The following is a 20792-nucleotide window of genomic DNA, read 5'->3' on the forward strand; positions in this document are numbered from 1 at the left end:
CCACACACACACACACACACACACACACACACACACACACACACACACACATACACACATAAATGTCTCTACATCCATTCGCATAGTTTTGTCCGGTGGTTCAGTCAAGGAATGTTTACCACTTCTTGAGCAGTCAGCGTTGGATGCGTATTATTAGCATGTTAGCGTCACACAAAGCTCTCTTCCATGTTGGAGCACAGGAGGAAGGAGTCGACCAAGCGCGGTTTGATCAATTGCTGATGATCTGCCGCTTCGATGCTGTCCGGGCACACTGAGGCCAGCCTCCTCAAGGCCGCCTGCACACAAAGATTCCAAAATATTAGGTATACGTGTACAATACAAACCTATGGACTTTCCAAATGTAACATGGTCGCTTCAAACCAAAATGAATTCTCTTTTCAATTTCGTCCATTGGGTTTCCTTTAGACAAATTAGTAATATGCCCGCTACAGGTAATTTTTTGACAAATTTCCTTGTCAGAGTTTGTCAAGTATCCAAGTGCTGGAATTTCTACAAAATGGCTGCTTCCAACCAAAATGGCTGCCCTTCTGTGAATCGATATATTTTATGATCTAGGATTTCATTCATTCTATTTACGCATTTATCCAATTTATATAACAATGCAGCTGATCAATTTTTATTATATAACGATATGTATAATTTTTAAAACATCCTTAATATTATGGTTCAGAGTTGCGTTGCCTCCAAATGCACAAATGATTTACAAATTTGATACGTTGAATGCGCCAAAAAAATTAAAGAAAGAACGAATCTGTATGTTGAAGAGCGCAACTTAACCCTCAGCCAAATGCCACAAATTGTGAGGTTGAGGGCAAGCCCAATGAACTTGCCGGCCACCGCAACACCCTCCTCGTGATGATCATAAGTGTATATCCATGATATGTGCACATTTTAACATGTGAACTACTTCCTGGAGAGGAATATTAAGAAAAGAAAAAAAATCATTAATACCTTACAATAAAGGGGAAAACAATTGAATACTATTTTGAATGAAGGCGGTGCACTGAAAAAAGAAATTGAGAGCTCACACACACACACACACACACACACACACACGCACACACACACACACACTCCTATCACTTACCAGGCAAGCGACCAAGACCGAGTCGCTGTTATTTCTCTCCGTCGGAGATCGGCACAGCTCGATGAGACGAGGAACGGCTGAAGGCAGCAGAGGGAAAGTTCACAGACATTGTTAACGTCGTCATAGTCATCACAGGTTCGGGGAGACCAGGGGCTTGTTGTCACGTGGCTAAGTTGTCACATAGTATTTATGTTCTCCACAAGAGGGCGCAACTAAAAAGCGTGAGTGTAGTTTTCTTCCTTTATATCGTCAGGGACCATGCCCCGTCTGAGAAAGGGAATAGCACATTGTGAGCTGAGATGAGGGCCAATTTACCATTTTCCACGACTCGAGAGTAAGAAATATAAACTTTTTTTTTAAATTTTGAATCATGCATCTTCAAGATAAAAATCCTCACAGGATTTCTTAAAGGAGATGTCATCATATATCATACATCAGTCATTGTACTGTTTTAAAATAACTCTAAACTGGAGCTAGAATTAGGTAGTTTGGGGTAAAGTAGCTCAGTGATTTGGGGGTTAGTTGTCACGTGACATATGGAAAGAATGGGCCAATGAAAATGACCCCCTGGCAAATCGCTTTACATATGCTAGAACTGCCATTCGGGTGAACAGTCTTGACTGGAGGAAATTTGTCAAGTTTTGTTTCAGTCTTTAAAAACTGACTTGTTTGTTAAAGGAAAGTAAAACAGGCATTTAAGACTGAGAGCCATGGCCTCCATGCCGAAGAACTTCAATCCAGTACACGTTGTATTATATTTTCTGTTAAATTTAGTTCAAAGACTATGTTCAATCGAGTTACAAAAAAAAAAAAAAAAAAAGCAAGAATTTTGTCCTGCTTCAAAAGAAAACAAATGAGCCACGGTACCTTTGAGCTGGATGGCAGCCTGAGCGACATCGGAGTCTCGGCTGAGGCGCGCCAGCGTGACAGCGGCTTTCTGCTGCACACGCTCGCAGGCGGCGCCCTCGGACGGGCTGGAGGAGGACGGCCTCTCGCCCAGTAGCAGCAGCAGCCTCTCCACACCTGATGAGAGATGGAAAAAAAAAAAACAGGACACGGTCAGGCATCAGCATCCAGCACGTGCACTAAGTAGTATAACACAAGTGTAGCGTGTGTTTGGTGTTTCAAGCATAACAGTCCAGTTTTATTGACAGGCCTGTCCTCAGTTATGATCATATTTGGCACAATGCTGCCATCTTGAGGAGCGTGTATGCGTAATGGTGAACATCAGTGTATTTCTGGACAAATGGACGAGTCACCAGATGATCTCAGAGCACATACAGGGAAACGAGCATTCATCCCGATTGGATAATTTTTAGAGTCTTGATTTTGAAATGTGGGAGGAAAAAGCCAGGCAAGCACAAGGGGAACATTCAAACTCCACACAGGATGGCTGGAGGACAGATTTAAACCCCAGCCTCATAACTATAAGACAAATGTGCTAACCACTAAGTGCAGAACTAATTAAAAATGAATCAAATTATTAGATGGAATCATGAAGGAATCACCTTGCTCCTGCAGGACTTCACTCGCACACTGCTCCAAAACAGAGAGGTTGGCTAAGATAGTCACCACCTAATAATGTAAACGTTTGAAGTCAGCAGTCAATTTGGAGGCGATTTTATTTTTATTTTATTGTTACAACCCGTTAACAATGGTGACACGGCACCTGGTCTTTGGAGTAAGGGGTGTCCACCCTCTGGCGGTCCTTGCACGCCTGCAGCAGGATGTGGATGGCGTTGAGCTGCAACAGGATCTCGCAGGCCATGCTGTCGAAGAAGGTGATGTTGGCAAGGGCCGCCGACGCCAGAAGGAAGACCTCGCCGCAGGAGGCGCTCTCGCACAAATCTTGACAGACATTGTCAAATCCAGAGTTCACATCAGTCATCCTCAAAGTGTTATGTGATGTACCACATCCTCTAGAAGTCAACTTTTTTTTTAATCCTGAACAGTATAGTGCCGCTGAGCTGTACTGGACTTTTGCCCATTTAAATTTGTATTGAAAAAAATTCAGATTCCGTTTTTAATGTCCTGCGCAAAAATTTGAATTGAAGCGCGGGTGTTTGTCAAAGCAAGATTGGTACAGTATTCTGTCCGGCAGCATTGCAAATCAGGTGGATCACTCACTGATGAGCGCGGTGACGATGTCGTGCATGCTCTCCAGGAAGCTGGCCAGGTGTTGCGTGGACGTGTGATGCGGCGACGTGATCTGCGCCACCACCGCCGCTGACCCACACCCTGGTTGGGGCCAAGCATCATCAACACCACTTAAATTGTAACTTTACTGCATATTATGATCAGAACATGTGCTAAAAATCCTATATTAACAGCACAGGGATTTTGGTGTCAATTTAATAACATTTAAAATGTTAAATGTAATGATATTCATGTAAATATTAGTCTTACATTTTAGTTTGTTTTTAGATGCAATTCAACATATGTCCACGGAGAGGCAGTGTTTCACATCACATATGCCTTCAGCGTCTTTTTGCGCTTGGCATGATTTTTTTTTTGAAATATTAGTCTTACATTTTAGTTTAATGTTTTAAGATGCAATTCAATATATGTCCACGGAGAGGCAGTATTGCACATCACATGTGCCTTCAGCGTCTTTTTGCACTTGGCATGATTTTTTTTTTCACGTTATTGCCTGACCGCGTAATGAAAAAAGGGGAAATACATTTTGTTTTTTGACACGTAAAAAGGATGAATAGTTGGTGAGCCAATACTAAATATAATCCACCGCCACTTCGGGGAAACAAAAGTTGGGAGACGAGCATGCAGACCGACTCTCATCAATCCACACCTGTCACTCTCATCCGCTGATGAGCATCAACGCGCCCACGTTCACAGGACACTTCCCAGTTTGGGCCTCTGTGGACGTCAGCAGCAGTGACGTGAAACACCCCCGTTAGGATGCCTGCACATCATTACTTTGCTTACTTAACAACAAATAAAATACAGTAAAGGGTCAAGTAAATAAGAATTATTATTATTAAACGATATATTTTATGATCTATGATTTCATTCACTCTATTAACGCATTTATCCAACTTATATAACGATGCAGCTGAGATCAATTTTTATTATATAACGATATGTATAATTTTTAAAACATCCTTAATATTACGCCGCTGACGAATGAATAACAGTTTATAATTATTAATCAATAATATATATTAGGCTTTATACAAGCAGGATTTTGGAGCCAATCACCGATCAGCAAGTTTAAAAAAAAAAAACGACAACCAATCACAGATCCGATAAGAAGATAGACCATCTATCCAGTCTATTTTAACAACTTGTTTATTTACTGCACAGTGGACACCCGCTATTCCTGGGGGAATGGGACTTGACCGGCTCATCAAAGAAATAATAGTAGAAAAATATTGGATTTTCTGATGGATAATCTGCTGAGAAAATTTTAGCAGGACAAAATGTCCCTGGATTCAACAAAATTGTGTTTACTGTAATGATTTATTTTTCGGGTTGAACAATGACGTCATTGATCAATTGGCAAATTATATTAAAAACGATCATTTATTAAAATATCTGCTGATCTGATCCAATTGATCAGAGCTGCGTAGTCTAAATAGTCTTCTTCTTCTCCTTTCGGCACGTCCCTTTTCAGGGGTCGCCACAGCGAGTCATTAATTCCCATCCGTCCCTGCAAACCGCCCTATCAACTCGCATGTCCGTCTTGGCAAAAGTTTTACGCCGGATGCCCTTCCTGACGCAACCCTCCCCCGATCATTTATGAAAATATCTGCTGATCTGATCCAACTGATCAGAGCTGCGTAGTCTAAATAGTACCCCTTTTAAATTATATTTTTTAGTTTCTAAATTTCTGTTAAGATTTTTATCGCTGTCAAATGACAAAAGAATGTATGACCAACAATAGAAAAATATTTTTGCTTTGTAAGTTAAAAAGAAATGAAAACAATACAGCGAACCCCAACATACTCGAGGTTTGAAGCCCGTGAATTTAGAATTTTAAAAAAAAAGTATTTTACTATTTTGTCATTTTTGGCAGGGTGGAACCCCGTTTTTTTTAGACACAGATTTTTGCAATTCAGGGTCCAATGTAATCCCAAATCAATGGTGAAAGCTCAGCGACACCAGAGAGTCGACAATCTGTCAATCATCCGGTCTGCTCCCAAATTTTGTTAACCATCATGCTCCATGTTGTGATTACATCATTGAACTCCAACATACTCGAGGTTTGAAGCCGGTGAATTTAGAATTTAAAAAAAACATTTTTTTTACTATTTTGTCATTTTTGGCAGGGTGGAACCCCTGTTTTTTTTAGACACAGATTTTTGCAATTCAGGGTCCAATGTTATTCCAAATCAATGGTGAAAGCTCAGCGATACCAGAGAGTCAACAATCTGTCAATCATCCGGTCTGCTCCCAAATTTTGTTAACCATCATGCTCCATGTTGTGATTACATCAAGTCCCATTAGGGGATGAAAGCAAGCAGTGTATCGGCTGATAAACAGCACCTGCACAGCACCGCCACCCTCCACAGCGACAGTTGTGTTTGTCGAGGCTGAGCGGACGCGGCTGACGGACGCTCCCCCGAGGACACCGCCGCCTCACTCATCGGGAGCGGACTTTGCTCAGACGTTTCATGCCTGAAAGCTCCCCCCTGCTTCTCCCCCTCAGTCTTACATTTTTACAAATATAAGCTGCTCATCATTTACAGCTAATAATTGCAATAAGGAAAGAAAAGTTTTCAAACACCAGGAGATATTAAATGTGTTTTACTACCGGGCTCCCCCTGACGACTCTCAAGTCTTTGAAGAAACGCTAACTCAGGCTTATTGAGTAATCGTGGTTGATTTTAAATCAGAGTCCAACTAAAGTTGAATGATATTAGTACAGCAGTTCCTTGGCCTGAAGACTGCAGATCAATATGAGAGCATGATTTGTTTTCCAAGTGGATGGATGGGTGCGTGGGTACCTTGTCTAGCTGCTTGATGCCCTCCTCCACGCAGCAGATGGAGGCCACGGTCCTCAGAGCGTGAGCGTAGAGGCCTTTGAAGCGATCCTGCCGGCAGATCTTGAACAGCGACACCACCGCGCCTTCCTGCCAGAGATTCATAGATGCTGGGTTGAACTTTCGGACCGTATAACTTTGTCAGACCACTAAACCATTTCAATTCCACTGTACTTAAAGAGAAGTGGGTTAATCGACTTTAAATGACTTGTCTTTCGGCCAAATTTGAATGGGAATTAAATCCAGGTTAAAAAAATGTCTTTGTAATTGTTGTATTCGACCGAACACAGCATACTGATTAAGATTGTGTTTGCGGAATATGATTTAAGCAGAAAAATCCGATCCATTTCAGGGGCGTTCGCCATTTTGCTTTGTACTGCCACTTCAACTAAAAATGACATCACAGTGCCTAAGGGCGTGACTGTCACAGATCACCTGTTTTTCTGGGTTTGGTCGTGTGACATTGGCAAATTTATGCCGCATTTCAGGAAAGTGGGAAGTTGGATTTTTCCGCTAGGACTGTGCCAGTTGCGATATCAAAGGATTCCAGATGAATGTAAAAAAAACAAAGATGGCCGATCGTGATCAACTGTTTTTTGTTTTGTTCCTCAAAACACATTTAGCAAACCTGACTTTGTAAGTTGCTTTATTTATCGATCGGAAGTAATAGCATAGCGCATATTTTTGCAAAGAAATATTTCAATTGACTACCCCTTCAAATGAAAACCGATTCCTCACCCAATATCCAAAAGTCGGGTATGTGGATGTCCATACAAAGTGGAAAACAATCCATTCCAAATTACAAGTTGCTTCAAGACAATGTAGAATTTCAATTGTAGGAAATCTTCCCCTCGGTCTAAATGGTACCTTTGTACCTCTCCTTAGCATTACACATTACGCACACACAAAAAGCCAACAAAACAGCAAAAAAAAAAAAAAAAACCAAACAAAACAAAACCTACTCAACTTCGTTAAAAGGTGAGATGCAACGTGTTGCTTTAGCATCTTGCATCATCCAAAATCAGTAGCATTTTCTCAGATCGAACAAACATTCTAACTGTGGTCTTTCCTAGAACCTGGGCGGGCTGTCCAATCATCCAAACAGGAAAATGAGCTCAGGGCGTGGAGGGCAGGGTGATTGGCCACTCCACCACGTCAAGAACACGCCACTCTAATGGCCTTATTTGGATAATGGCTGTCCTTCCACCAGGTAATTCCATCTATTTGCACACAGATGACTACCTGGAACTGTGTTTGCATGGACATGTAGCTGATACATTTTTTTTTTTTTAGCTTTTCATCATCTTCTGAGTGTTTTCAGCTCATGAAATATGCAATGTTTATCCATCGCGATGAATTCCAATGTTTTGTTGTCGCTGATGGGTCATTCCAGGACCTTCTGTTGATTTAGAAGCGCAACGAGCTGCTGGCCCTCCCAAAATAATGCTTCCCTCAACCTGATGGGTCATTCCAGGACCTGTTGATTTAGAAGCGCAATGAGCTGCTGGCCCTCCCAAAATAATGCTTCCCTCAACATTTATGTTTCTGTAGGCCTTCATTATTTATTCAATTAAGATACATTTGGCTGTCTGTCCATTTCAGTATGTTTGCACCATGGGACCTGGTCTGGCTCAGCTGAAAACAAAACACGTGGCTCTGAAATTTGACCTCACACCTTTATTTAGGGGCCAGCCTTGAAAGTGTATATAACCAATACAGTACTGTATACGTTGCATTTTACAATCCTACTGAAATGTATTCTGGATTTTATACCGTATGCGCCTGTGCCTAAAAACGGGTGCAGTCAGTGAATGAGGCAATCTCAAAATATACACATTCTCCTTATTCTTGCTCTTTTCCTATTCTTCGTGGCCATTCGCTTCTTCGTTGACAATTGCGATAGGTTTTTGTAAAGAACCATAGTGTACAGTATACTTTATGTGGTGCCCCATCCCTCGATACATAGTCGCAATATTTCCATTGCAGCGTTTCAGTAGATGTGTGATTATTTTCACGCAATAGTGCGCCTTGGTTTGTAATGTGCTTTACATGCATGTTTTAGAATGTGTGAGTATGGCGGTGTAGCCCCGGAGAAACCCCAGGCAAGAACGTGAAAACACCACAGAGAAATGCCGTAGCCCAGATTTGAACCCAGGACCTCTCGCGTGTGAGGCAGATATGCCAACCAATCTGAAGACCACTCACTTTGAATATCAGTTGCGATAGACACCAAAGATTCAGCAACCATGCACTAGTTAAGTGCTAATTAAATGGATGGATGGATTCAAGATGGTCTTGGTAGCTTTTTTTTAGTTCACACTAATTCCAGATAGGCTGTTAAGAAAAGGCTTGCTTCTTGAATCCTGCTGAGAAACACCAAGTAATGCGATTAATTTGTCGCGTAGCTTTTTTTTAGTTCACACTAATTCCGGATAGGCTGTTAAGAAAAGGCTTGCTGAGAAACACCAAGTAATGCGATTAATTTGTCGTTTGTTTCACCTGCACGGCCGCTTTGCTCTTTCACATGTCATTGAGCAATCGTTTCCACGTACCAACCAGACATCATCACGCACAAGGCTAAAAATGCCTCTCCGTCGCGGCGCATTTGCACGAACAGACCAATGCGGCGTGTAATTCTGTAATTTGCACTCCGTTGTGCACGAAGCATCCGATCAACACTTATTTACATACAGAAACGTTTTTTATAGTGGGTTCACCCCTGATAGACATCACATGAGCGATGTGAGGGCCATTCCCTGAAAAGGCCAAAGATTTTTTCCAGTATACAATAATACAGAGTCTTCTGTCTGTCATAAGGCAATTTTGCACTGTACTCAATTTATGTCACACTGTGACTACTTTCTATGTTATACACTGTGTGTTACCACAGAGAAAATATCAGCTCTCCTTCCCAGCATTTAAAAATCTAATCGCATTTAACAGGAGAAAGGGAGAAAAAAAAACGAAGATAAGTACGCACTCTGCGGAAAATGATAATGAGGATTGGAGAAGCTTGGAGATTTGCCAGAAATTCCGCACTTAGTTTTGGTGTGTGTGTGTGTGTGTGTGCGTGTGTGTGTGTGTGTGTGTGTGTGTGTGTGTGTGTGTGTGTGTGGTTTTTATGGCAGCCAATCATTCGTGGCTGCTGGAAGGCAGCCTCCCACTCTCCGCCCTTCAGTAAGGTGGGGCGGATTGATAGGTAGTCGCGACTAATCCACGTGATCAACGTTCTCTACTAATGGGAACTGACAGGATTGATTTTACAATCTGCGTATGTGTGTGTGTCCTGGAAGCGGCCAGCGAACTAATGGCCCAATTGAGACTTACTGTCTGATCTGCTTGCCTGATCTTGCAGTTAAACAGCCTCTTACACTTAAAAGGCAAGGTGCACACGTAGATTGTGAAAGACAACCCAACACAACAATAAGTTCAACGTCGATAACAAACTCTCACTTAATCCTCTGCCCACCGGCAATTAAGAGTCTCGTCACTGCAGCCAAATTACAAGTAACTGGATGACATACCTGAACTGACCTGTGAGAGGCAGCGATGTGTTATTAAGTCAACCAGACTGCTGGGAATACAAAGAAGAAGCAGCTGTAACCTGTTTCAAGCAAATTCACTACATTCATGTGAAAAAACAAGATTTCACTTCATCTTCTTTGCATTTTAACTGATGTAGGCATGGTTGTGTATGCAAGGAACCAGTTGATTTGGAATGATTCCTGATACGAGATGCGCAAGATCGCCTGATCTACTGGTCTCAGATTTCAACTGAACTTCAACTGGTCGGTATAAACCGAGTCAATGTCAGGTTAATACGGCCACCCCGGACTTAAGTTGAAGGGCATCCCCTCCTCAGTACCTTGGCGATGATGCTGCAAAGCTGCGGTCCATCCTGGGTGAGAGACAGCAGGTTGCTGATGGCGCTGCCGATGGTGTGGACGTTATCTGAAGATTCAATCTGCTTGATCAGAACCTGCGATAGAGATCATAGATCTAACATGAGAACATCAAGCCCAAAAGTAATTTGTCTATAAAGTACAAAATGGCATATGGTACCAACCTGGATCTCATTGGCTAATGCCATGTCAATCATGTTGCTGAATGAATCACTGACATCCGTCAGGATCTCGTGGATGGCATCTCTCATGGACTTCAGGAAGAACTCGTCCTCGGTGTGAATGCACCTGCAGAGAAAAGTAGCAATAAATCGACACGTGCTAGCCAAAACGTCAATCGTCAGAGTCTACTGGAACGCTAACCGGCTACTACGCTATCGGTGACTTGATGTCGTACCTTTCTGTGATATTCGTCAGCTCCATGCACTTCCCCAGAAGAGATGTCTCAAACTGTAACAAAAGTTGAACCGCACGGATGAGTGACCCGACATCACCGGTTGAGCGTTCAAAAAGCCCAACGTCCACTTCACCTTCTGCATCTCTGGCGGCGTGCCGCGTGCTGCGCTGTACTCATGCACCAGGGAGCGCACGTGACAATTTGCTCGCACCGCTGTACTGTGGACCCTCTGCCAGCGTCCCTTCTCCAGCCGCTGGAACATCTTACCCAGCTCGGTGCTAACGACGAGGGCCCGGCGAAGCAGTGTCTGCAGGTTATTGCGGGCCACGTGGTCCCCCACTGCCGCCTCTCCTGTCACCGCCCTGCCGGACACGATCAGCTCGGCCTGCTGGGCATCGTCCTCGACCTCGATGGGTTTGGCCTGGAGCACGCACATGCACTCCACCTCCGTCATGTGACGCAGGTCCTCCATCCAGCGCTGGACCGAGTCCACCTGCAGGCATTGTATGCGACTACTGCTGGACGGACAACCACAGGGAGAAACAAGTGGCCTGCATTTAGTCAAAAGTAAAAGTCAAACCACTCAAATCTCATTTTCCAAAATGTCACGGCAGACATGCAGCACCGTGAAATAAAAGCTCGCAGGTGTGCCTTACAGTTCTTGGGTTTTGGGTTCAAATCTCTGATCCGGCCTTATGTGCGTCTTTAATGCGGCGCAGTGGAGTTGTTTTCTCTTTACAAACCCTCCAAACTTTGAAGTCATCTGACAGAGGCTGTTTTCGTGTCTTAGCAGGGTGCTGCTTGACAGAGCTAAAATGAGCCCAGCAGTTAATTTTGTGTTCCTGGCAGCAGGATGCTGCCAGGAACACAAAACACTAATGCTGAATGCTAAATGATGAATATTAGTTAGTAGGCTTAATTGATTGTTTCCCTTTTTCTCATCGAAAGCCCACCCCAAAGTCTTTCTACACCTTTTTTCCTTCATCCATACATTTTGCTGCTGTGAAACCTTTCCTGTGTCTGTTTTGTGCCACTTGACTCTCATAAGTTTCTTAATCAGTTTGCCCCGCCTCTCTTAAATCGACCAATCAGCTCTTGTTTACTCCCAGCTTTCTCGATTGATTGGAATGTACTGAATGTCCACAAAGTACCTGTATGTTGCATTTGTCCCACTGGAATGTGGAGTACGCAGACCTGTTCCTGTGGTACTCGCCTCCCGTTGTTTACTATTTGACAAAAGCTGCTGCTTGCAAGAGTTCACGGAGTAGTGCCGGGTGTCTGAACTGGCCAAAAAGTTGGTCGCATCAGGCAAACGCATCAATACCTGCCTAATGAACTGCAGCTTAAGAGGGCAATTTTGAGTCCAGGTACCTGGGGAGTCCTCGGAGTGACCGGCTCAATGCCTACAACATCTCTAATTTTCCTCCTCGGGCACCATCTGTAGTAGGCCGCACTGAAGGCGGACATAGAGGATTGTGGCGGTGTGTGCTCACCAAACACACGTTTTCCATTGGCAAGCTGTCTGGATGCATGACGTTTGCGCAGCCAGGTATTGGGTTTCAGCTACACAGGGCGAAATCATTAAAAAAGGCCGCAGCTCCATTTCTGTCTAATCCACTAACAAACCCAGCAGCAGCTAGCGGGTTATGAAGCCAAATCAATGTCGGCTTTTCTTCGGGTCACGCAAAGGTCTCATTCAGCGCGGAAAGCGGCCAACGCCACCAACCCGCCACGGCAACAAGGTTGGTCCCCGAGCCAATCAGAGCACCACCGAGGGCTCAAACACAGGAAACCTTCATACCTTCAATGGAACCCCAGAGGTTGAAGAATCAGTAAATCAACCAAAATTTTTGCCAAATAAACGCCTGTAAAATCACGATTGTAAGAGCTGAATGAGTCCAAGAATCAGTTGAAAATATATAAACGTAGCCATAGAGTCGCTACTTTCACACTGGCTGTCGGATCAGTCTTTTTCCAGGCTCGCTGCCGCTGTGTATATACGGTGCAGATGTACAACCGATGGTGTTGTTCCTCACCTTCGAATTTACCACATTCTGATGTCGTATCCAGGGGGGTTGAAGTCAAACCACGAAAAGCAAATGTCACTTTCCCAGATGCTCAGCCATCTGAATGCCGACTCGACAGTTAACGCATTGCCAGGAAGGCAGTATGAAATGGGGCTACTGAGGCTACCAAAACATCAATAGAATTGTTGCAATGACACCTTTAATGGAATGTTTTAGAGGAGGATCTGGTGAAAATTGAGACCTGGAAAATTTAAAAAAATGTCAAAAGTATACCAATGTTGCACCATTCAATGCATTTTAATCGTGACATTAAAGCCATAACTTTGTATTGAGAATAGATGCATAATTCAGAAAAGCAACAAAATAAATTTGTCCAAAGTTGCTGCGCTGAGAAGAGAATGACAATTTTGGAACATGTCAGCAAACCTCTCGATGAACGCGACGACGAGTGAGTCACACTCAGACAGCTTGATGAGCACTCGTTGTTGTGGCAGACGAGGGGGAAAGCCGCCGCACATTCGCTCTCACTTTGGCATCATTTCATACGATTAATCACTTCGCGTCACCTAAAGCAAGCCGGTCCGGGCACCAATGGAGCCATTTCCAAACCATTTTTCCACACATCACCCCATAAGAATGAGCCGGGTTGGATTTACTCGCCTCGCCGGCCGCAAATCGTCAATGATGAGGATAATAATAGGTCTGTTTTCCAGAGGAGAGGAAGCGGTGCATTTCACTTAGACAAACATGACAAATATTTTCATGCCGGGCCCAGATAGGGGTCCCGGCTGCTACGTCATCCTGCATTAACACTCGTCCTCTTCCTCCAGGGGTGGAAGTCAGCCACTCGCTACCTTGAGCATCAGTCAATGCCAGCAGCCTTTTTTCAGGCTTTGGTGTGACTTAAAATAACCGTTGATAGACAGCGGCAATTTCTCTCGACCCAACAGAGCAAGAGAAGCGGGTCTCAGGTCTTAAAAGACGGCATGATGAAATACTCTTACACACGGATGAATTCTTGAGAAGATGCTCCGCTACCATAATGAATCAATGAAGGGTCGAACTAAGACCTTTAGTTCTTCTTCTTGACCTTAACAAGATTATGGATAATAGAATATGTCTACATTTCTAGCAAAGACCAAATTCTGTGTGCACTTTCTGTTCGAGAGAAAACAAAAACTTAGAAGTGATTCATTTCTGAAGCATTTGCGCTCCTGGTGTTTTTTCCTGATGATGAATCATTGCTCGGTCTCATGATCTTTCCCTCTCCAGCAATCTGATGCATGAGAGTGAGCGCTAAATCGATTATAGACGCTTTGGTGAGAGAGCGTCGAGTAACTACTACTGTGTGTTGTAACACATTCAGTCCAGTCTTCCATTTTCTATACTGCTTTATCATGTTCACACCGTGGCTAGGATCAATCCCAGCTGATTTGGGTGGTCCGAAACTGTGGAATGGTCACCAATCTAGGCAGGTCATCGCAAAGTTCCTGCCTTGGTCTTTGCACTTTGCAAAGCCCGACTTGAAGAGGAGGAACTCCTCCTGACAGTGTCTCTTGGGAAATCATCACTCAGAAACTAGAGGGGAATTTGCGTGACACGTGTCCTCGCATTGTATGAGTGAGTGCATGTGTGGCTAGAACAGCAAAGTTTGAATGAAAACACGCCACCACCATCCGTCTCAGAGCCTAACGTTCCGTCGGCCGACGTGGCGGAGTTAGCCTGCGGCATATGGGCAGGTGTGCAGCAGAGCAGATGTTGTCGCTCAAGTATGGCGATTCAAGCGCGGCTGGAACTAATTTGCGACTGAGGGAGGGGTGTGGTCGACCAAAACATTCGTACTTGAAATTTACTCAAAGGCCTCAGATGATTTGAGTTAAAGAAGAACGCTCCACAGAGATCACAAAGGGGGCGGGGGGCCACAAAAAAGCAAAAAAAAAAAAAAAAAAAAAAACAAGTCTTGGTTTCTTAAAAATGGTCAAAGCACGTGGTACTCATGGTACTGTACCTTTAAATGCACTGTACAAGTCCCGCTACGATTTGCTAACTCTATGCGCAGCCTGACTCCTCCCTGCTGTTGCCTGCAACAAAGTTCTAACCGATGCTCCAAATTGAAGAGAATTTGCGTTATAGTAGTTATGTCAAACGTGTTTTCAGCGCAGCCATATCATAATTATGGTCGCCCTCGGGGGGCCAAAAAACCCAAAAAAAACCAACTCTTGGTTTCTTAAAAATGGTCAAAGCACATGGTACTAATGGTACTGTACCTTTAAACGCACTGTACAAGTCCAGCTACGATTTGCTAAGTGCACGTCCACGTGGTAACTGCTGACTGTGCCCTCCGACTGATCCTTTTTGGTCCTCATGGCGAGCCACGACAGACATGTGACTGCCAGATGTTGTAGGCCAACCTTTCAAGTGAAGCCAGGAAACTGCATCAGAGTGCATACAGGCAATTTCGCCGGCTTTCACGGCTGGGCCGTTGTGAACGAACATGATCATCTCTTGTCATTTCTCCTGTTCTTATTCGGACTCCGCACGTCAACTGTCTCAGTGCATGTCTGCGCTCACGTTCTGTCCAAAACATCCCATCCCTGGTGGTGATTCAGTAAATCCCCGGCTGATAGTTCATGCAAAAAAACAGGAACTTTTCAAGCCACAAATGTCCATGTTTTGGTTTCCCATGTGCACACAGATGTTTTGAGGTCGCAAGTGTATTTGCACGTGTGGCTAAAGTCTCCACCCCAGTACATGACCCATGTGTGATTCATTCTTTCCGTTTTCAATGGACTATACACTCGCAGCGCTTTTGACATTTGGCATAAGGTGGCGCGTCAATGCAGATTCACAATTTAGTAAATGTGTTAAAAGGTCAAATCGACTTGATGCTGATAATAGCGGGATACCACAGTTTTGTCTCCTCATTTTTGAAAAATAAAAAAACTTAGATGCCACTTGAAGCTTGGAAATTACTAGCACAGAACGGCAGAGGTTATTTTTCAGTCAGATGGCGTTCCATTAGTTTGAAACTTTTATGCCCTCTGACCTATCCACCGAAAAACGTTAATGCGGTGCCATGTCTAAGGTCAACTGTGCATTGTGATCGGGTTTTTTTTTTTTAATCTATCACAACAAAGCCCAAAGCAATTGGTCTTCCATATATTTTGGTGGCTCTAATCTATCATACAAAATGAAAACCCGGGCCTGATAAATAGGACTGAATTTGAGTTTAATATTTTATTCGGCACATGATGATGTGTGTGTACACAAGACCCGCAGAGACACGCTGCCCAAAAGTTCCATCCCCACTTGTTGGGATTCGTCAAACTCCAAGTTGCTCTAAACAGTATTAGTACCATTCATCCTCTCGCAGTGACGCACAAGCCACTCACCTCATCTCTTCTACATTATCATGGCCTAAGGGGGGGCCTAGTGACTGTATCGTGTCCGAACACACTGATAGAGCCTTTTGAAGAAATATACACTGAGGGCCCTTGTTTTACGATGTATTACGTTTTACGTTAGAGTTCCGTGAATGTGGTCTTGTGAGTGCATTGCTAGTGTCTTTGTGTGCCTGTTTGGGCACCTATCTTTACTGTTTGGTGAGAACAGGGCTTCATATTGCATCAGCAATGTAGTGACATGGAGCCGCTGGATTTTTCACTAGGTGGGCCTTTTATTGTGAAAAATATTGAGTCGCCATTTTTGGGACTGTTGTGGTTCTGATGCGTTCACTGCATCATCCTTGTGCGTACCATTTCAGAACCATTTTTTTTTTCTGTTTGGTGGAAACAGGACTTTGATTTGTATCAGCCACTCTTGTGAGAGATATGGCTACTGGATTGTTTTACAGTAAAAGGTCTGCGCGGGCAGGCTCCGCTGCGACTATTATGTGGTGATGAGGCTTAATTCATGCTGGCGCTTGATTCATTCATTTCCATTTCGGAACTGTATGGTGGAAATGGGGCTTCATATTGCATCAGCCACTCTTGTGATAGCTATGGTCACTAGATTTATTTTTATTTATTTTTTTTACAATAAAGATCCGCTGTCAAACCCCATTGCGTCTGTTAAGGCCTCCATGTCGCCCTTCTACTTGCCTGCTCGGAGAAGAAGATAGCGAGCTGCTCTGCCTGGAGCTGCACTGCGGCGTTGCCATTCTTTCGTCCACCTTCCCGCTTCAGTTTATCACCTGGAAGTCGAAGAAAACATATTTAATTCGTCTTGCGTGGAGCAGGAACGACAGGCTCATCTATTTGAATGTCTCCGTATTGATCCGCCACCAAGTGTCCCATTCTTGTCTTGCTTTTCTTTGGCTGCAACCAATTCAATTATGAATGAAACTCTCTGTTAGGAGTCGCTGCGAGGCTGCTGTGGTGCGCCAGTAGAATCATATTTCTTATCGTCTAATTCATTGGCTGGCTGCCATCCAGGGCCGCACGCGCTCGCTCTCTCTCTCTCTCTCTCTCTCTCTCTCTCTCTCTCTCTCTCTCTCTCTCTCTCTCTCTCTCTCTCTCTTTCTTTCTCTCTCTCTCTCTCTCTCTCTGTCTCTCTCTCTCTGTCTCTCTCTCTCGCTCTCTCTCATCACTACTTTGAGCCTTAAGTGCCGCAACTTTGTTCCACACATTTTTATTGATGAATCCCATTTGGATTAGTCCATTTTCAAGCGGGAGATGGCACCAAGGCACTCTGCCCAACCCCTCCTTGCCGCCGCCTTCCGGGGAACCGTCTCTAATCCTTTTTAGTTAATGATATCCTGCAGGGCGGCTACTCATTTTGTGTTTACTGTAGATTTTATTTTACCAACCGATAGTTGGCAAGAAGTGACAATGTATGTCACTCACGCACGACAACGCCTGCTGTATACGTCAGACTTTGTGGGAACTGTTTGGGGCTCTTTGCTTTTCTGCACCCAGTGAATCAAAGTCTATAGCGGAACTATTGTGTGGAACGAAAAAAAATCCACCTTTTGGATGAGCAAGATTGAGACTGGTTGAATAAGTCACTTACGAAACTTAACTGACAAGTGCAAAACATAACTAACAAAATGCAGGGTTGAAAAGTAACTTACAAAGTGTAACATATGTGAGGTAATTGACAAAAGGAAACATACGATAGGTAACGTATGGCGCCAACGTACAAATTATCCACCCATCCATCTATTCTCTTCCGTGTATCTGAATTTGAGTCACGGGTGCAGCTGCTGTCGCAGGGAAGCCCAGACTTCCCTTTCCTCAGCCACTTCGGCCAGTGTTTCCGGACGGATCCGAAGGCGTTCCCAGGCCAACTGGAAGACCTGGTCTATCCAGCCTGTCCTGGCTTATCACCATGGCCTCCTCCCAGTGAGACGTGCTCAGAACATCTCAGCAAACTACAAATTATTACATATGAAAGCTAAAGTGCAGAATGTAAGATATGGTTCACAGCATAGAGAACTGAATTGAAGAATTGTACCAGATTGTCAAAAGTCAACAGCAGTAATGGTAAATTACTACTTCTATGACAATTCTGGAAAACTGTAGCTCACAGGTGTCAAAGTCAAGGCCCGGGGGCCAGATCCGGCCCCCTATGTAAATTTATGTGGCCCGCGGGAGCAAATCATGATTCTTGCTGAAATCTATACCGAAATGTCAAATTGTCATGGGTAATACATAACGTTGAGATTTTGAACCGGCCCCCTGAGGGAAGCAGTAACTCCAAAGTGGCCCGCGCCAAAAAATCGAACCGTGCGATTGGGCGTAGTTTTCTTTCTTATGTTTTGTTTTTCGTAGACAGGTGCAGTTAGAAAGGGGGAGGTTTGCCGTCGTGGGAGTGAACACAACCGACTTGCTTCCCGGCCAATGGTGTGCCAGTTGCATGTAAAAGAAAAAAAACGCCCTTGGTCCATTGAAACGCCCAGCATGGCGCAGCCCAGTCTGCGAAGTTCCCATACACGGTACATTTAGACTCGCCCCAGCTCGAATAGCGAGAAACGCAAGTTTTTATGGCGAGCGAATGTGCACTCTCTATGAAAAAGAACCCCTAATGTTTTCTTTAAATGGAGCATGGCACGTAACTGCCAAAAGGCAAAGCCGGTGGACCATCGCAGCTTGTCACCGAAGCCGCAAAAGTTACACAACTCTGGATTTTCTTTCAGAGATGACAGAGCTTCGACGACACACCAGCTAATTTCCATACCATGTTAGATGTTTCTTTTTATGTCCGGCATTGAAACGCGAGCCGCCCTTGCCTGCGGATTTCCCCCCGCCGGTGGGCTGCGGTGTCGGCGGTAAGGTGGACCAAACAAAGGACACCTCTGTTTTGGCTTCATGTCGCATGGCGGCTAAAGCAATAAGGTGTCGTTGCATGTGTATGGAAAAAAAACAAAACGTTCCAGAATCACTGCTGCACTTCCACACATTTTTTTTAGGAATTATTGTAAAAGCTGGGTAATTGTGTTCTGTTAGAACCTCTTTCAAAAACGTTACAAGTTCCTAAATTGAGGAGTGGGACCCAAAGTAGGGTACTTTATTCATTTTTTTTATTTTTGGCTTGCCAGGGTAATATGCTTTAAACAAGGCGTCACACAATATCTTTGCCTCTGCATTATTTATTATTAGTTGTAAAATACAATGTGAAATGTTCGAAATATAATGTACAAAATGGAACATATAAAAAAATACATACAGAAAGTACAGAATGTTACATCAAGATCATTCAGAGCGAGTTATATACAAAACAAAAACAAAAGGTGCTACACAAAAGGAAGCAGATGAAACTTGACATCCGATAAGTAAAATGAGGTTGGGTCATGTAGGAAATGTAATGGAGGAAAATGAATGAAACGTACTGAACGGAAGAGTAAGCTGTGGTATCTAAAGTCAGTCATCAGTCGGCACCAACACTGCGACCGCAATACTGAGTCATTCTTAACTGAGTAATACGCTGTACTCCAGAAAACTCTGAAGTCATTGTGAACTGTGTGTATTACCTTGCTACAAAAAAAGGGGAGATGCTTCAGGCTTTCACCGTCTTGTCTACAATAATCCAACCAAGTCGGGTGGGAAAGAAAGCTAAAAAAAACCCCAAACAAACTAGCATTTATGTTGTAGAGTGAGCTCACTGTCTCTCTTAGTCACAATCAAGCAGTCGCTGTATAAAAATAAATGCTCAGTTGCTTTGATGTCATTCTGCGGTGAGCTTGAACGACTCTTCGCAGACTCTGTGACAAACCACTGACATGAAAATTGAAAACAAATCACAGCCTCGGCTCAAATGAAGCATCCGCCTGGGCCTCGAAAGAAGAACAGGGTGGAGGCCATCTTGAATATTAACCTTCTTTAATTAAGGCCGGGTCATGCTTTGCTTCGTGCTTTTAAGGCCTTTTGGGCACCAACAAACTGCACGGCTGCAGCTGTTGTGAAAGCGTGGTATAAATAAAGATTATATCACGGAGAGCTCTTTTGCATGTACTCGTTACAATCCACGTGGTCCTTTATCTCCAGTGCGTCTCTAAATACTCTGCATTCCGCTGATTACATTGACACGGAGTTCCCTATCTGATGAACCACTTTTGCACACTGCCTCTAAAAGTTGACTTGGATCTGGTCGCCGTTTTGTATAAATGGCACCAACAATGAAAAGTGGGATCAGTGAAGTCCTCCCAAGAGCAGTAAGCACACACATACGAGACAATACATCTTTACTTATGGCGCGATTTCGTAATAGCTGTAGCGGTAACAGAACATTTGACATAAAATAACAAAACTTAATATAATGTTAAAAATGTGTGCGTATATATTGCCGCTGTACGCTTCCACAGTGATATTCTCCGGGATTCCCCGCTAATCACCAAGTTTGGCGCGGAAGCCGTCCTTTCACTTTGAGCGACGCCGTGACATAAATCTTGCCATTAACCACACGCTCCGCCACCTCTTGCGACCTAACGATGGGAAATCAGCGGCGAGTAGCTGACACGTCTCACGCCGGCGTGACAGGGGAAGCCTCGAAACGAGGAGGATGCTGACAATCATATTTCTTATTGACAGCATTACAGTGTGGTTAGCATTGCTGCTAAAATGTTAGCATTTCATCAATTCTCTTTTGTGGTCGTATTTAAGACGCGGTAAGATGTGAAGTCTTTGTCTATCTGCCTCAGTGCTTTCTCGACTGTCATCTGCCTGGGCCACAGTCATTCACGGTGCCAAGGAAGACCTCAACGTACCTAAAATGAGCTCAATGCACATGATTAAACTGTGCATTGAGCTTTCATTGTGGCTTTTTTTGTGGGACATAATCTGAAAGAAGAGAGACCAGGGGAAAAAAAATACACAAGAAGTTTATCAAAGTTTACAGACTTTTGTTGTGTTTCTGACTATT

At 43.9% G+C, this 20792-nt stretch overlaps 1 protein-coding gene across 1 annotated transcript in view; it reads right to left on the reverse strand.

Annotated features, from left to right (window-relative positions):
• Window positions 1-45: 45 nt before the first annotated feature.
• insc (INSC spindle orientation adaptor protein) overlaps window positions 46-20792 on the reverse strand; it is a 30252-nt gene continuing 9505 nt past the window's right edge. Inside the window, exons 2-13 of the mRNA XM_019894723.1 lie at window positions 16535-16626; window positions 10541-10922; window positions 10408-10460; window positions 10175-10298; window positions 9974-10087; window positions 6006-6198; window positions 3236-3346; window positions 2778-2956; window positions 2617-2683; window positions 1976-2131; window positions 1109-1185; window positions 46-296 (exon numbers count right to left, since the gene is read on the reverse strand). Coding sequence (XP_019750282.1) covers window positions 168-296; window positions 1109-1185; window positions 1976-2131; window positions 2617-2683; window positions 2778-2956; window positions 3236-3346; window positions 6006-6198; window positions 9974-10087; window positions 10175-10298; window positions 10408-10460; window positions 10541-10922; window positions 16535-16593 — 1644 coding nt within the window. The 5' untranslated portion in view covers window positions 16594-16626 and the 3' untranslated portion in view covers window positions 46-167. The remainder of the gene's footprint in view (window positions 297-1108; window positions 1186-1975; window positions 2132-2616; window positions 2684-2777; window positions 2957-3235; window positions 3347-6005; window positions 6199-9973; window positions 10088-10174; window positions 10299-10407; window positions 10461-10540; window positions 10923-16534; window positions 16627-20792) is intronic.

This window comes from Hippocampus comes, unplaced genomic scaffold, assembly GCF_001891065.2.
Source record: "Hippocampus comes isolate QL1 unplaced genomic scaffold, H_comes_QL1_v1.1 scaffold319, whole genome shotgun sequence".
Lineage (NCBI taxonomy): Eukaryota > Metazoa > Chordata > Actinopteri > Syngnathiformes > Syngnathidae > Hippocampus > Hippocampus comes.